Source organism: Xenopus tropicalis, chromosome 2 (genome assembly GCF_000004195.4).
Source record: "Xenopus tropicalis strain Nigerian chromosome 2, UCB_Xtro_10.0, whole genome shotgun sequence".
NCBI classification, from domain to species: domain Eukaryota; kingdom Metazoa; phylum Chordata; class Amphibia; order Anura; family Pipidae; genus Xenopus; species Xenopus tropicalis.
Window position 1 is genome coordinate 7,871,857 of NC_030678.2, and position 18,159 is coordinate 7,890,015.

General features: G+C 47.1%; 1 protein-coding gene across 1 annotated transcript; it reads left to right on the forward strand.

Annotated features, from left to right (window-relative positions):
- Positions 1–980: 980 nt before the first annotated feature.
- On the forward strand, positions 981–15,113 carry LOC116408943 (OX-2 membrane glycoprotein-like; the record flags this gene model as incomplete). Its single annotated transcript, XM_031897468.1, has 5 exons — positions 981–1,143; positions 8,955–9,305; positions 12,638–12,925; positions 14,074–14,210; positions 15,084–15,113. Coding segments are annotated over exons 1-5 (861 nt in total), but the record flags the coding sequence as incomplete, so codon positions are not given.
- Positions 15,114–18,159: the final 3,046 nt, after the last annotated feature.

Genomic DNA, 18,159 nt, shown 5'->3' on the forward strand with positions numbered 1-18,159 from the left:
ATTAATTGTTTTTGGTTTTTTTTTTCTTTTTTTCCCTTTATCCTCGCTTTCACTCATACGGTTTTCCTAAAAGGCCGTGAATGGTTGTATATAGTTATATTTATTTTTAAGCGCAGATAAGGTTTACTTATATAATAATATTAGTTGCATTTGTTGTTCTACCTGCAGCTGGCTAAAAAACAAAGCCAATTGCTGATTGGTTGCTATGGGTTACTGCCCATGGGCAAATTAGCCCAATGTTAAAGAGTAAGAGCCAGAGACTGCTAGAATGATGGGAACCATAGAATCCAATTATAACGTGCGTCTGTTGTTTTCTGTATCGGGGTTTTTAATTATTGTAACTTTTTTCCCCCAGTTTCTTCAGCAGTTTCCCAGGGGCCACAGCCCCCAGCAATTGGGCCAAGGTGGGACACATACGAGGGTTTGGCTAGTACTACTGTATAACATACCTCCCAACTGTCCTGATTATAACAGCTCAGCCCACAGTCCCTGATTCTTATTGGACAGTCCCTTTGATCTCCTGCACTGAACACCAAAAAAGATACAAAGTTTCTCAAACTTAATCAAAAAGTAGCTTTTGGCAGAGCCCAGAATACACCTTGCACTGAGATACAGCTAAACAGGTCTCTTGGGGGAACTGAGACTCGCAGGTATGCTATAAGTGATAGAAATACAGGGCACAGCAGAGTATATGGAGGGTAAAGCATTATACCGCTTATTTGCAAAAGTACTGCAATAGGCAAAGTGCTAAAATTGGTTCAAATTGTTGTTTTGCATAATTCAGTATTTCTTCACACCATTACAGATGTAAATTAGCATTCAAGTAACATTGTACCTGCTGTATCCATACTGGTGTGGCACTGTAGGGCTGATTTACTTACCCCAGGGGCACAAGTGCAGGAGTATACCCCTTAGCACAGAGCATTTGCCCCCCGGGGGGTAGGGACAGAAGAGGTGATGCCTATTTGGCTCCTCCCACCAATAAAGTGATGACTAAACATTCAGTATAGTAAAATATATGTTAGGTTTATGATACTGAGAGTTCCTGATTGCCCAAACTTCCTTGTTGTTACTCAGTCGGTGTGAGGATGAACCGTGGGATGGTTCTCTGCCTGCTCTGCTGCCTCCCTTGCTGGGTATCAGGTATGTGCTTTTCTGCTGGGAATTACATTTATTATGCATGATTTTATTTTTAAGTTTATATCCCCACACTCTGCAATCAGATTAATATTATTATTATAGTTTCCCACTGACAAAAGTAGTAAGCAGTATGGCAGCTCCAATAATGAATATGGGGGGTGTAAAATGCTGTAATTCTGTGCTGGGGCATCATGGCGGGAAGCACTTCTGCCCTGTAGCACTGGGAGTTCAATCCCAGCCAATCTCTGCAAGGAGTTTGTATATTCTCCCCTCTCTGCATGGGTTTCCTCTGGGTACTGGCACTGTATTTCTATGTATTTTACCTGGAATTGCCACTGCATTTATTCTGAATCTGGGTCAAAAGTGTTTTAATTAATGTCATTTAATGTATTTAATGAGCCGGTGTCTGTAAGAAGTAGAGATGTAGTGAACCTCAGGAAAAAAAGTTTGCGAACTTCTGCCAAAAAGTGCTAACCTTTGCGAACCCCATAGACTTCAATGGGAAGGCGAACTTTAAAACCTAGAAAAGCCATTTCTGCCCAGAAAAGTGATTTTAAAGTTGTTTAAAGGGTGCCACGACCTGGACAGTGACATGCAGGAGGGGGATCAAGGGCAAAAATTTCTCTGAAAAATACTTTGTTGACACAGCGTTGCGTTTTGTGCTGTAAAGGGCAGAAATCACACTACATTCCTAAACTTGTGTAATAAACTGTTTTAAAACATCCGGCATCTACATTCCAATCAAGTCGTGTAAAGGTTAGGGCCGGTTCACACGCAAAGACAAAACGCCGCAGTAGTGGATACGGAATATATTATTGCTGGTGGAAAAACATCGCTCAGGTGATTTTATTGCAATGCAATGTCACTACTATGGGGCCCATTTACTTACTCACGAACGGGCCGAATGCGTCCGATTGCGGTTTTTTCGCAATGGTCGGTATTTTGCGATTTTTTCGGCGTCTTTACGAATTTTTCGGAAATTGCCACGACTTTTTCGTAACCGTTACGACTTTTACGCAGCTTTCGCGCCGAGTACGAAAGATTCGGATTCATTCAAGCTTCAGTATGGTGACTTTTCTTGGGCCGGGTTGGAGCTGCAGAGTGCCATTGAGCCCTATGGGAGACTTTCCTTGGGCCGGGTTGGAGCTGCAGAGTGCCATTGAGCCCTATGGGAGACTTTCCTTGGGCCGGGTTGGAGCTGCAGAGTGCCATTGAGCCCTATGGGAGGCTTTCCTTGGGCCGGGTTGGAGCTGCAGAGTGCCATTGAGCCCTATGGGAGGCTTTCCTTGGGCCGGGTTGGAGCTGCAGAGTGCCATTGAGCCCTATGGGAGGCTTTCCTTGGGCCGGGTTGGAGCTGCAGAGTGCGATTGAGCCCTATGGGAGACTTTCCTTGGGCCGGGTTGGAGCTGCAGAGTGCCATTGAGCCCTATGGGAGACTTTCCTTGGGCCGGGTTGGAGCTGCAGGGTGCCATTGAGCCCTATGGGAGACTTTCCTTGGGCCGGGTTGGAGCTGCAGAGTGCCATTGAGCCCTATGGGAGACTTTCCTTGGGCCGGGTTGGAGCTGCAGAGTGCCATTGAGCCCTATGGGAGACTTTCCTTGGGCCGGGTTGGAGCTGCAGAGTGCCATTGAGCCCTATGGGAGACGTTCCTTGGGCCAGGTTGGAGCTGCAGAGTGCCATTGAGCCCTATGGGAGACTTTCCTTGGGCCGGGTTGGAGCTGCAGAGTGCCATTGAGCCCTATGGGAGACTTTCCTTGGGCCGGGTTGGAGCTGCAGAGTGCCATTGAGCCCTATGGGAGACGTTCCTTGGGCCAGGTTGGAGCTGCAGAGTGCCATTGAGCCCTATGGGAGACTTTCCTTGGGCCGGGTTGGAGCTGCAGAGTGCCATTGAGCCCTATGGGAGACTTTCCTTGGGCCGGGTTGGAGCTGCAGAGTGCCATTGAGCCCTATGGGAGACTTTCCTTGGGCCGGGTTGGAGCTGCAGAGTGCCATTGAGCCCTATGGGAGACTTTCCTTGGGCCGGGTTGGAGCTGCAGAGTGCCATTGAGCCCTATGGGAGACTTTCCTTGGGCCGGGTTGGAGCTGCAGAGTGCCATTGAGCCCTATGAGAGACTTTCCTTGGGCCGGGTTGGAGCTGCAGAGTGCCATTGAGCCCTATGGGAGGCTTTCCTTGGGCCGGGTTGGAGCTGCAGAGTGCCGTTGAGTCCTATGGGAGACTTTCCTTGGGCCGGGTTGGAGCGGCAGAGTGCCATTGAGCCCTATGGGAGACTTTCCTTGGGCCGGGTTGGAGCTGCAGAGTGCCATTGAGCCCTATGGGAGACTTTCCTTGGGCCGGGTTGGAGCTGCAGAGTGCCATTGAGCCCTATGGGAGACTTTCCTTGGGCCAGGTTGGAGCTGCAGAGTGCCATTGAGCCCTATGGGAGACTTTCCTTGGGCCGGGTTGGAGCTGCAGAGTGCCATTGAGCCCTATGGGAGACTTTCCTTGGGCCGGGTTGGAGCTGCAGAGTGCCATTGAGCCCTATGGGAGGCTTTCCTTGGGCCGGGTTGGAGCTGCAGAGTGCCATTGAGCCCTATGGGAGACTTTCCTTGGGCCGGGTTGGAGCTGCAGAGTGCCATTGAGCCCTATGGGAGACTTTCCTTGGGCCGGGTTGGAGCTGCAGAGTGCCATTGAGCCCTATGAGAGACTTTCCTTGGGCCGGGTTGGAGCTGCAGAGTGCCATTGAGCCCTATGGGAGGCTTTCCTTGGGCCGGGTTGGAGCTGCAGAGTGCCATTGAGCCCTATGGGAGACTTTCCTTGGGCCGGGTTGGAGCTGCAGAGTGCCATTGAGCCCTATGGGAGACTTTCCTTGGGCCGGGTTGGAGCGGCAGAGTGCCATTGAGCCCTATGGGAGGCTTTCCTTGGGCCGGGTTGGAGCGGCAGAGTGCCATTGAGCCCTATGGGAGGCTTTCCTTGGGCCGGGTTGGAGCTGCAGAGTGCCATTGAGCCCTATGGGAGACTTTCCTTGGGCCGGGTTGGAGCTGCAGAGTGCCATTGAGCCCTATGGGAGGCTTTCCTTGGGCCGGGTTGGAGCTGCAGAGTGCCATTGAGCCCTATGGGAGACTTTCCTTGGGCCGGGTTGGAGCTGCAGAGTGCCATTGAGCCCTATGGGAGGCTTTCCTTGGGCCGGGTTGGAGCTGCAGAGTGCCATTGAGCCCTATGGGAGACTTTCCTTGGGCCGGGTTGGAGCTGCAGAGTGCCATTGAGCCCTATGGGAGACTTTCCTTGGGCCGGGTTGGAGCTGCAGAGTGCCATTGAGCCCTATGGGAGACTTTCCTTGGGCCGGGTTGGAGCTGCAGAGTGCCATTAAATCTTATGGGAGACTTTCCTTGGGCCAGGCTGGAGCTGCAGAGTGCCATTGAGCCCTATGGGAGACTTTCCTTGGGCCAGGTTGGAGCTGCAGAGTGCCATTGAGCCCTATGGGAGACTTTCCTTGGGCCGGGTTGGAACTGCAGAGTGCCATTGAGCCCTATGGGAGACTTTCCTTGGGCCGGGTTGGAGCTGCAGAGTGCCATTGAGCCCTATGGGAGACTTTCCTTGGGCCGGGTTGGAGCTGCAGAGTGCCATTGAGCCCTATGGGAGACTTTCCTTGGGCCGGGTTGGAGCTGCAGAGTGCCATTGAGCCCTATGGGAGACTTTCCTTGGGCCGGGTTGGAGCTGCAGAGTGCCATTGAGCCCTATGGGAGGCTTTCCTTGGGCCGGGTTGGAGCTGCAGAGTGCCATTGAGCCCTATGGGAGACTTTCCTTGGGCCGGGTTGGAGCTGCAGAGTGCCATTGAGCCCTATGGGAGGCTTTCCTTGGGCCGGGTTGGAGCTGCAGAGTGCCATTGAGCCCTATGGGAGGCTTTCCTTGGGCCAGGTTGGAGCTGCAGAGTGCCATTGAGCCCTATGGGAGGCTTTCCTTGGGCCGGGTTGGAGCTGCAGAGTGCCATTGAGCCCTATGGGAGACTTTCCTTGGGCCGGGTTGGAGCTGCAGAGTGCCATTGAGCCCTATGGGAGACTTTCCTTGGGCCGGGTTGGAGCTGCAGAGTGCCATTGAGCCCTATGGGAGACTTTCCTTGAGCCGGGTTGGAGCTGTAGAGTGCCATTGAGTCCTATGGGAGACTTTCCTTGGGCCAGGTTGGAGCTGCAGAGTGCCATTGAGCCCTATGGGAGACTTTCCTTGGGCCGGGTTGGAGCTGCAGAGTGCCATTGAGCCCTATGGGAGACTTTCCTTGGGCCGGGTTGGAGCTGCAGAGTGCCATTGAGCCCTATGGGAGACTTTCCTTGGGCCGGGTTGGAGCTGCAGAGTGCCATTGAGCCCTATGGGAGACTTTCCTTGGGCCGGGTTGGAGCTGTAGAGTGCCATTGAGTCCTATGGGAGACTTTCCTTGGGCCGGGTTGGAGCTGCAGGGTGCCATTGAGTCCTATGGGAGGCTTCCAAAAACATGCTAAGTCTGAAAGTTTCGGCCGCCGCTTACGAGCGCTCAATACGAAAAATTCAAGCCAAGATACAAAAAATCGTAAAGACGCCGAAAAATCGCAAAAAATACGAATAAGTCGCAAAATGCTCGTTTTCCAATCGGAATTTTTCTAATTCAGATTCGAATTCGTGTCTTAGTAAATCAGCCCCTATGTGTAACGTGTTTGGTTGGTGCTGGGGGTGAACTACTAGGAGCAGCACACCAGTCCCCAACACAGCTAGACTAATAGCACTCGGCTCTATAAATTACAGTAGCAAAGTAAAAAAACACAAATAAAAAAAAATGATGTGAATGTGTGGTTGGTGCTTAGTGCACTACTATGAGCAGCACACCTGTCTCCAACACACACAGACGGAGCTGCAGTACACAATGAAAAGAAGAGTAACAGTAATCAGAAAATAAAAGCAGTCCTTACAAGGACTATTGGGTTACAGCAGATGATCAGCAGGACAGCTGTCCACAGCAGCTACATACAGAGCAGTAGAAAGTAGATTACTAGTCAGCAAAGCTACCTAAACTCTCCCTCAAACCCCTGCACAGCTCTCTCCCTATGCTAACTCATCAAGCACACACAGGCAGAATGTAAAATGGCTGCTGGGCTTCAGTTTATATATGGAAGGGAGTGGTCCGGGCGTGGTCCAGGAGGGAGAGCTGCCTGATTGGCTGCCATGTATCTGCTGGCTCTGGGGTGAGAGGTCAAAATTTGGCTCCAGCTAAGGCGAACCCAAAATTGCGAACATCGCTAAAAGTTCCCGAACTTGCGATCACCCGATTTTTGTGCGAATTAGTTCTCCAGTTTGCTAAATCTCTAGTAAGAAGCAAGGGAAGGGAAATTCCATAGAAACAAACAAGCAAAACAATCCTACAAAGGGGGTTTTCTTATTAAGAACAAAAATATCTTTATACCCGGGTTTTATTGAATAAATATGTACCTGCCATACTCCTAGGCACATTACATAGCTGCCAATGGCCAGTTTTAACAGGGCAGGCAGATGGGTGGGGCTTAATGGAAAATGGGAGGAGTGGATAGGGGTCTGGTTGTAAATAGGTGTGGCCTGGTGGGTTTGGGGCCGGACCTAAATGTAAAATAGAAATGTTCAGAGGTATAGTCTTAGCAGTATGCCTAGTGCACTGGAGATCATTTTGCTCAAGACATAATACAGTTAGGGTTTTTATCTAAGAAAAGAGAAAAGGTTACTTGCGATTTGCTTGTTGTGGACTGGTGGCGCCAGTAGGGGGCGGGCCCAACAGAACTGGTGCCCAAACTGTGCTTATTGCTCCCAACTCCAACTGCAGGAACAGAGAAAAGGGAGCCATCAGCCAATGAATGGGCAGAGTTCTGCCTTTTGCTCCCACACTACTTCCTGTTACAGTCAGAGCTGCATCACTTCCTGTCAGCTGATCCCTGAGGGGGCACACAGCCCATCACTAAATGGCGGCTCAAGGGAAAGGATGTAAAAGGGCAATATTTACTGATATATATATTCCAGTTTGGGGAGATTCTTTAATAGGCCACTTAACATAATATAAACTGTCTGTTGGTTACGTATTCATTCTGGGGCATACCTCCTAACATTTGAAAACCAAAAAGAGGGACAAAAAGATTTGGTGCGCGCAGCTTGGCAAATTTTTTTGATCACGCCCACTTTTGTGGCCACGCCCCAATTAACACACCCCATTGTTTTCTAAAAATACTCCTTTTATATAGTTGAAATGGCGGGATCAGACGCAAATGTGCTATACCCTCATACTGTACTACCTAAGGAAAACAATATAGCAACTCCTACATATAAATACAAATATAGAGAGAAGGCAGTCAGTTATATGTGAGTTCTAACTATCTACCAGTTTTGCCCCCCCACACAGGGGAGACTCATACACAGTGCCCCCATACACAGTACCCTTTATACACAGTGCCCCCCATACAATGTGCCCCCATACAGTGTTCCCCCCATACACAGTGCCCCCCATACACAGTACCCTTTATACACAGTGCCCCCATACAGCGTTCCCCCCATACACAGTACCCTTTATACACAGTGCCCCCCATACAGCGTTCCCCCCATACACAGTACCCTTTATACACAGTGCACCCCATACAGTGTTCCCCCATACACAGTACCCTTCATACACAGTACCCTTTATACACAGTACCCCCCCATACACAGTGCCCTTCATACACAGTACCCTTTATACACAGTAGCCCCCATACACAGTACCCTTTATACACAGTACCCCCCATACACAGTACCCTTTATACACAGTACCCTTTATACACAGTACCCCCCATACACAGTACCCTTCATACACAGTACCCTTTATACACAGTACCCCCCATACACAGTGCCCTTCATACACAGAGCACCCCCCCATACACAGAGCACCCCCCCTACACAGAGCACCCCCCCTACACAGAGCACCCCCCCTACACAGAGCACCCCCCCATACACAGAGCACCCCCCCATACACAGAGCACCCCCCATACACAGAGCACCCCCATACGCGCTCCGACTCCTTGCGCTGCTTCTCTTCTTATGCGGCTCCTTTGCCGGCGGTCCCAGTTCCTTTTATAAGGTTGCGCCCTGTGTGTACGTGTGACGTCATTACGCAAGGGCGCAACCTTATAAAAGGGCCAGGGACCGCCGGAGAAGGAGCCGCATGAGAGAAGCAGCGCAAGGAGTCGGAGCGCTCATCCCGCTGACGCGGATCGTTCCATGAATGTCCCGCATTTCCGTAATCTATTACGAAAATGCGGGACATTCAGGGAACTATCCGGGACAGCGGGACGAGCTATAGAAAGCGGGACAGTTGGGGGGTATGTTCTGGGGGTGTAGTTTCCCTTTAAGGAACAGTCTTGAAACCAGTGGCAGTTTTGGTTTTGTTGAAGCTGCTGAACTCACCCATTTGGTATCTGTGGCCTCTCAGTTATGGGTTAGTACTTTAGAAGGGGTGGTCTTTCCGTTCTTATAGGTTCTTTGGTGGTAAGTGAAATGATCAGTGTTACATTACAATTAGAGGCATATTTATTACAGTGTGTAAGCCAATATCACCGGTGATGTTTCCTATAGCAACCAATCAGCAATTAGAATTGATTGGTCACCTACAAGTTAGAAAACAAAAGAAAAGATCTGATTGGTTGCTATGGGCAACATCACCGGTGATATTGGTTTAAACACTATAATAAATATGCCCCATACTATACAGCAGTGGTGGCGGTTTACCAGGGAATGCTGGGAATTCTACTTCGGCATAAGGATGAGGAAATCTCTGCAAAAATATTCCCGTGGCGCTAATAATTCTGTTTTCTATTGGCAGGATCCAGCGAAGTCCTCTGCTCGGCGGATAAGAGCACAGCGCCAGTAGGGGGCAGTGTAACCATGCAGTGCAAACTCCACTTAAATAGCTCTAAACCCGACGTCCTGCAGGTGACCTGGCGCAAACAGTCGGGGGACTTTGCCGGTACCATCGCCACCTCCAGCCGGAGCTACGGGCAGAGGTTCCTGGGCGCCTATTCCCACCGGGAGGTCCGACTCGCAGGAGCAACGCAAGATCTTTCTGCCATCACCATCGGGTCGGTGACCCCGGGGGATGAGGGCTGTTTCCAGTGCATATTCAATGTGTACCCGGTGGGGGCCAGTGTGGGCAGTGTCTGCTTGGATGTGATGGGTGAGCATTTAGGGGTCATTTTAAGATAAAACTTTCTCAGCGGTGAATCAGACATTCAACCAAATGGCAGTTCTCAAAGTCGCAACAGTGACCGTGACCATGTAAAGGCCTGAGGCCATCTGCCTGGTGTTCCAAACTAGCTTTTTCCTTGGCATTCATGGTTTGGTTGGAGAGGCGTATTCACTATTTGGTTTGGAAGGCTGTAATAAAAAGAGTAGGAGGAAATAGAAAATATACAGAAGTGATCTCTCTTAGGGCAATGGCACACGGAGCTACTTGTTGTGGCTACAAAATGGCAAAAAAAATCCCCTGCAAGAGACAATACTGAGAATTGCCCCTGCTAAACACACGTAGAGACAGTTATCAGTAAATGATCAGCATTGTCTGTTTTAGTAGCTGCAACAAGTAGCTCCGTGTGTCAATGCCCTTAGGGGGAAGACACACAGAGCTACTAGTAGCAGCTACTTGTCACAGCTACTAAAACAGACAATGCTGTTCATTTACTGATAACTGTCTCTACATGTGTTTAGCAGAGGCAATTGTCAGTATTGTCTATGGCAGGGGATTTGCTGGCGTTTAGTAGCCGTAACAAGTAGAGATGCACTGAATCCAGGATTCGGCAGGATTTGGCCAAATCCACGGTCCTGGCCGAACCGAATCCAAATCCTAAAAATCACGTGAATGCCGAAGTTGAAAATTTGTAAGTATTTTTTTATTTCGTTGAAAATTTATAACAGTATTCTGGCAACATTTAACCCTTCCAAAACGTAAATTAGCATATGCTAATTAGGATTCGGATTCAGTTCGGCAATCGGCCGAATCCTTTACACAGGATTCAGGGGTTTGGCTGAATCCAAAAAAGTGGATTCGGTGCATCCCTAGTGACAAGTAGCTGCTACTAAGTAGCTCAGTGTGTCTTCACCCTTAATGCTCTAACTGCATTTATTGCTTTTGGATGTTGCATTTAGAGAAAAAGGGGTGGATTTTCTGGCTGTTTCATGAGGGGCCTTGAATTGGTCGGCATTGTTATTATTATATTACCCGGGGGCCTTTCTAATTGTGGTGCCGCGAGGCCAAAGACTTAACAGGAAGTTAAAGAAAATTGCTTCATCGTTCCTCTCGGCTATGGCAATGGCATCTGATCGGCTATACAGCTATGTATTTCCCCATACTATAGTCCTGATACTGATAACAGATCAAATCTAATGAATGAGGAAAGGATTTAGTGCAAAGTAATCTGGCTATAGTCATTTACTGACAGGAATAACTGAAATAAACATTGTTCCTGTTCAGATGCTGAGAGGAATGGGGAAGCAAAGGCATTTCTTACTTTGTTTTACTTACTGAAAAGTTTCCCCTTTGTGATGGCAGGGAGAAGGTCTATATATGTTTATATGTAACCCTTTCTTGGCACATTCACTTAATATGGGCTGTATTTTCACAGGAGATGTGTGTTCTCAAAGAATATTACTGGGAACTGGGAACAGCGCAGTGCCGCCACCTAGTGGACACTGAGGAACACACCTCTAGGGGATTTCCACTAGGAAATAATCACACACAGCTTTTGCAGAAATGTTAAACTTTATATAACTGTTGGAGTTGGAAGTTAACACTTTATGTATGCTCTGAGGAAACCATGTAGTTTATCCACAGCTGGCACAGACAGTCTCTATAGATGCCCAATCCCCACTTGGATCCGGATAAACCACAACCCTTAGGTTAGTTCAGTCCCTTCCCCAAGAGCTCTTTAGTCCCCCCAGGTAGCGCTACCTGCCCCAGAGTACCTTCCCTTTATAAAGGTGGCTGTTCCCACGTAGCAGGTAACCGGGCAATACCTGTTCACAGCAGGGGACACACACAAGAGATACCACAGAGGACTGATTCCTTCCTGGCAGCCCAGCAGACTTTTATCCTTTCCAGTCTAACACACAATACTTTGTCTGGCTGCTCACTCTGTATCTCTTTCAACTCTGGCAAACAACAGCAGGGGCTCCCTTTTAAGCTGCTGGGCCCGCCCCTAGATTTTTGGCTCCAAATCTTAAGCACATCTCTCCCAGACGTGCACTGGGGCAGCCAGCCAATCGGGTCCTCCCCCTGTCTGTAGCTAGGCTGGATGATGTCACAGACTGAGAAACAGGGGGCAGGGTTCTCTGATCCCCTACATATATATATATAAAGAGGGTGAGAGAGTATACAAGTGTCCAAAATGAATGAAGCTTTCAAGGGACTGAATCTGGAAAAAATGAAAAAAGATTTATTTAGTGAATGTTTCAGCCCCTTGAGGGAACTTTCCTTCGTTTGCCCCACTGGAAGTCCGGGTGAATAGAGCCTACACTCCAGTTGGGGGAAACACCACCATTTTGTGCAAAAAAATGCTCCTAACAGGCACTGTGCCCCCAGTAACAGGAGGAGCTCCCAGTGTGGGCGGCCATGTTGTGACACTAACATGCAAATGGTACTTAGTGCCCCATCTGATCTATGTAAATCTGGCTCCATGTAGCATACACGCAGTTTCCCAGCATTAAACAAGTCTGTCCCTTTATCCCCATGTTTGATTTCAGTGCCATATAATAATCAGCTCTGTATGTAAGGTACCAGGAGAGCTGCCAAAGTACTGGGAATCAGCATTCTCATTGGTTGGTTCTCTTGCATCTGTAATTCAGATTTTGGGCAGTAGAATTCTCATTGGTGAATTGTTTTCCATGTGTAATTAAAGGGAAACCTATCAGTTGATCAGCTGGGATTCTCATTGGAGGATTATTTTGCCTATTAATGTTGCTGTTGGCCCTGTAGAGCTGGGTCTCTCTCACACACGTGCATAATGAGCAAACTGGGGCACTAAGTACCATTGCATGTTAGTGTCACAACATGGCCGCCCACACTGGGAGCCCCTCCTGTTACTGGGGGCACAGTGAGCCTTAGGAGCATTTTTTCACAAAAGGGTATTGTTTCCCCCAACCAGAGCGTGCGCTTTATTAATCCAAACATCCAGTTGGGTAAACTATTTTCCACCAACAGGTGCCATTTAACACAAACAAAAGTATATGAATGTTTAAACCTCTCAACTATCGCTTCTGGCCAAGTGGTGCCTGGGAGAGAGAAATGGATGGATGGTATTAAAGCTCAGGCTTTAATTATTATTATAAGTTAGGGAGACCAGAGCGAGGGAAGTAATTTGCCTCCTCATATGTCTGTTTATATGTATGTAGCCATAGTGGCTTGCTACAGTACCTAGGGATACCGGGGCCATAAGGATCCCAGGCAAGGCCACATGTAGCCTCTGGTTATACAATTCATTGCTGAACTACAATGTGTCCCCCCTTTCATTCTAGAAGCCAGCATCTCATATCCGAAGATGGAAATAAATCTGGATTCAAACAGTGACTATGTTATCAGCTGCTCAGCGACGGGGAAACCTGCCCCCACAATCTCCTGGAACCTGACGGGGACCCCAGAGCAGAACCCCCAGGACTACAGCATCACTCACCCCGACCAGACAGTCACCGTCATCAGCAACTTCACCCACAGCCCCTCGGGGAGGAGGGAACGGATCACGTGTGTTGTACATCACCCCGCTCTCGGCAGCGACATTGTCCTCTCCAAGGCCATTGGGGATCCACGTAAGTTATTCTTTGGAAATTCTTTTTTCTTTTGAAATTCCATATTTGAAGGGAAATGTTTGTGTTCATGTTGCTATTGTAGATGGCAGACACTGTACAAATAGGTTATTATAGACAAGGAATGTCATTTTTCTGGTTTGTTAATGAAGCTATGCTTGCTCTTATGTGGAAACTTCATCCATATCGTCCAAAGAAAGGTGCCCTCTAGTGGCTCTATTTTTGGGAAACCTTTAAATACACATAAAACTGGACAGAGAATTCTGTCTCAAAAGGGTTTTTATGTGGTTTTATTAAAAAACTTCACAAAAGAGAATTAACAGAACTCAGACCGACATGCCGGCCAATAATTACAAGTTACAACTAAAATTCACCCCCCCAGTCCACTGGCCAAATGTCCCGATGAAGATCCTGACATATGGACAAAAGCAGTCTCAGTCAAGGGATCTGGGCAATGGAAGCGGATCTTATTCTATTATCCACTGTGCCCGCTCCTGGTCAGTGATCCGCTGTGCCTGCTCCTGGTCAGTGATCCGCTGTGCCCGCTCCTGGTCAGTGATCCGCTGTGCCCGCTCCTGGTCAGTGATCCGCTGTGCCCGCTCCTGGTCAGTGATCCGCTGTGCCCGCTCCTGGTCAGTGATCCGCTGTGCCCGCTCCTGGTCAGTGATCCGCTGTGCCCGCTCCTGGTCAGTGATCCGCTGTGCCCGCTCCTGGTCAGTGATCCGCTGTGCCCGCTCCTGGTCAGTGATCCGCTGTGCCCGCTCCTGGTCAGTGATCCGCTGTGCCCGCTCCTGGTCAGTGATCCGCTGTGCCCGCTCCTGGTCAGTGATCCGCTGTGCCCGCTCCTGGTCAGTGATCCGCTGTGCCCGCTCCTGGTCAGTGATCCGCTGTGCCCGCTCCTGGTCAGAGATCAGTGCCAGAATATAAAAGTGTTGCTGGGGGCAGTAGGGGCCACTGAAGAGTAAAATATGATGTGGGGGGTCTAGTTTTTCTTTAAAAAAGTATTTTTTTTTTTTCCTCTGAAACTACTCTGCTTTACCAAATGCCATTTTCTGACATATTGTCTCATTAATGCTTCCTATTTTTTCCTATTCCTATAGGATTCCTATTAATTCTATCACTACCTCTATGTTTTTTCTTTTTTAAATCAGACTTCTTTGAAATGCTAGAACCCTCCTCCATTACATCGCCCATGATGGTTGGTATTGTAGCCGCAGTCCTCATCCTGATAATATTAATATTCTGTGTGAGTGTCCGCCTGTGTATGAAAGATCACATCATCCATAAGGTAAGAATATTAAACGCCTGCTTTCCTTTAAATAACTCAAGTCAGTTGTTTACTACTTTATTGCCGCTGTATAACATCCCCTGCCAGCAGCATTATGCAACCCCACTTAGATTGTAAGCTCTACAGGCAAGCACCTCATTCCTTCTGTGTGCTGGCACTTAATCTTTGTAACTGTGTAAAGGTATGGGATCTATTATCCTAAATACTTGGGACCTGGGGTTTTCCACATAAGGGATCATTCTGTAATTTGGATCACCAGACCTTCTAAATCTACACCTGCTAAAAATCATTTAAAAATCTAAATAATTGGATTGTTTTGCCACCAATATGGAGTTACCACACAGTACAAGGTTCTGTTTTATTACAGAGTAAAAGAAAAAATGACAATTATTTGCTTTAAAGTGGAGTCTGAGGGAGATGGCCTATGTGTAATTCCTTTTCTGGATAATGGATCTCATATCTGTGTATTGCAGGACAGAAATATAAGAAAATACAATAATTCCCTGTGCATATTGTTCAGCCATTTACTTTGCCCATTATAATGTATGGATGCAGAGAAATACATATATAGCCATGGACTCTTCCCTTTTATATTAGCTGCCAACTCAGGCTGGAAAAGCACCGGCACAGATATTATATATATATATATTGTGAAATACTAAATAGTAGTCCTACTGTTGTTGTTAGTCAGTTACTGTATTAAAGGAGAAGTAAAGGTAAAAACTAAGTAAGCTTTATCATAAAGGTCTATGTAACTACAGCCATACATATCAACAGAAAAAAACCCAGGATTTATTTTCTTCTTTTGTTTATATATGTTGTTCTTTGTCAGACTTCCTTCTCTCAGAAAAATCCTTCAGAGCACCGTACAAGATTGCTCAGTGTTCTCCTCTCTCCCCCTCCCATCTCTACTCTCTCTCCCCCTCCCAACTGTGCTGTAATCTGAGCTACCAGAAGCCAGAGCTGCAGCAGAGAAGCTACCGAGACCAGAACAACAAGGACTGTATACAAACGAATCTCCTACGTACATAGACAAACCAATGCATTGGATCAGGATTTCCCCCCTTATCCTCAAGATGGGGCAGGAGAAAGACACATTGGAAGTGGCGGAAGGAAGAGTTGATTCTGCTGCAGAACCTTTTGGACTGTTAAGGTGCCACTAACTGTATGGAAAAAAAGTGAATATGCTTGTTATAAGGAAGGATACAAACATTTTATCGTTTAAATGAATATTATAAAACTCCTGTTGGCATGTGTGTCCCTCCCAGGAGCCATATGGATACAATATCTGAATAATTTGGTTTTCTCTTACAAGTAGGTGCTGCTGTTCTGCTCCTAGTAAGAGTAGGCACAATTTGAATTAAACATGGCTTTTTGGCCTAATTTGGCATAGGGCTGTTGGATCTGCTACAACAGATCTTTCTTCCAGCCCCAACATGTGTAGAACCTCTTGGTGTTGGGCACTTGATGGGCATTCACTTTACACTGGAAGAACATCAGGGAGAGCCAGAGGAGCTTAGAAGATAAGCTGAGCATGTATAAGGGAATCTCTAGTAAGCAGGACTAGGATGGTGGCTCTAGGACAAGAACAGCAGCCCTGTGCCATAATGCTAAATAACACAAGTAATATTTATTCTTAAGTCCAAATATAGAAAGACACCATCTGCCAATTCAGCCTTTCTGAATCAGCAGCAAAGGACCAAAATTATTGCCTTTCTGATCCAGGCAGGACTTGGCTGAAATCCCCATTGGGTATGGGGAGAAAGTAAACCTGGTTAAACATATTAGTCTTTGTGTATCCTTTTATAAGAGGGTCAGCTCAGCTCAGAAAGATGGGGAGAAGCTTCAAATGTGAGCTTCATCTTCTCCTCCCAAAAACTTCCAATGCTCCCTAAAGTCCCTCCTGTCTAAAAAAACCTATTTTTGCACCCTAAATTATCTGAAGTCAACATACCAGGCAGAATCATAATTCTTGTCAACAACATTATGTCAGTTGTTCCTCATCCATTTAGATTGTAAGCTCTTGCAAGCAGGAACCTCTCTATATTGTGTGTTCCATCTTGATTTTCGATGAAACTATTGGCAAGAGCTGGCACTCTATGCATACATGATAAGGACGGATTTCAAAATTCCATTTTAGTTGCTTTCAAATTTTATCACCAGGTTCAAGAGAATTCTGGTGGCCAAATCCTGTTGATAAGTAGGGCAGACAGGCCAGCAGTTCCAATGATAGCAGAATCTTGATTTTGAATCAGTTTCCCAGCTCCCACTGCTTCTTGTCATCTTCGGATTTTTTTTTTAAATGTTTATTTATCTATAGTGTTGAATTGTTGATGCATTTGTGTAAAGGTGACCATACATAGGCAGATTTAAGCTGATGATTCGGGCCAACCAATATCTGACCCAAAATTGGGCAGGTTTGATTTTTCTCTCAGATAAAGGACTGCAGAAGGGAGAGAGGAGAGAGCTTGGCAGACTCGGACCCTGGAATGAAGGATTTTTCTGAGAGAGGAAGTCTGATACCGAGGAACATGTTTACACAATGGAAGACAAGAAATCCTGTTTCTTTTGATAGAGAACTCAGTGCAGTGTTTCTGTGAGTGCTTATGGCTGTAGTTACATAGGCCTTTCTGATAAAGCTCACTTAGCTTTTACCTTTCCTTCTGCTTTAACCAGATGATGAGCCATCTGCCAGTAATGCTTGGAATATAAACATTGCAACTAAAATAATGCCACTGACATAACAAATAACTCACTCACAATAAATGGCCCACATAGGAATGTGCTTTATGGGCCAATGTATGTATGTATGTATGTATGTATGTATGTTTGTATGTATGAATGATCAGTGCAGATGAATGTAACCCTTGCTATGGGTAATCTGTTAACCATCTGTGGGCACGGATAGAAAACTGGAGGCTGAAACAGTAATAACTATTCACTTCCCTGGCCTGCACATAAGGAGAGATCCACAGATCATCCTCTATAAGGGTAAAGACACACAGAGCTACTTAGTAGCAGCTACTTGTCACGGCTACTAAACTCCAGAAAATCCCCTGCCATACACAGTACTGAGAATTGCCCCTGCTAAACACATGTAGAGACAATCGGTTAAAATCAAGATTTAGTTTTCCTCTTGTCCTTCTTATTTTTTCCAGGTATGTTCTATCCCAGAAAAAACAGTTCTGCAATCCCTTTAGCAGGTCTGAATGTTATATAATTATGTATATATATGGACCCAGAGGGTTAATATGCCCCTATGGCTTTAAACCCTACAACTTCTTTAGTTTCTGCTGTTACTGGGCAAAGACCCATGTATCAGTTTATAGTTTTGTATTTGTGCCTTATTGGTTATTTGAGTTGGCCACACCTCTTGCACTCTCATATAGTGTTTAGCTGGAGGGTGTGTCTCCCTTTTTGGCTGCCTCTGTGTCTCAGGTGAAGGGCCACTGAGTTTGGGATCAGAACAAGGCCCCGAAAAGCCATTTATGCCTTAGAGTTATTACCTACTCTAGTGAAGTCGGGGACAGGGACCCCGTGAACGAGGACCAGTTAGATAGTTACTCTTGTAGAGCACTTTCTAGGAGAGTGAGATAGAGAGGGAAGGAAGCAAGAGCAGTTTGGGCTCCACCAAGGAAAGTCGCTGGAATTACCCTTCCATACAGGCACTGTTGCCTCAGCATAGGGCCACGGTTAAGACACAGGAGACAGGCAGTATCTCAACCTTGATCTACAGTCGGCTGTAGGACCCTTAATGCTAGAGGTATTCAACCTGAGGACTGAGGTATCTATCCTGACTGCTTCCAAAGGGGTGTCAAGCTGACCAGTGCATTTACCCTGCCCAGACTCTAAAGTAGGTTGGATAAACCGATGTGCATCCTCTCTTTGTTATCCTCAGAGTACTACTATCATATAACATCTGTAATTGAGTATATGCAATAACCCTGCA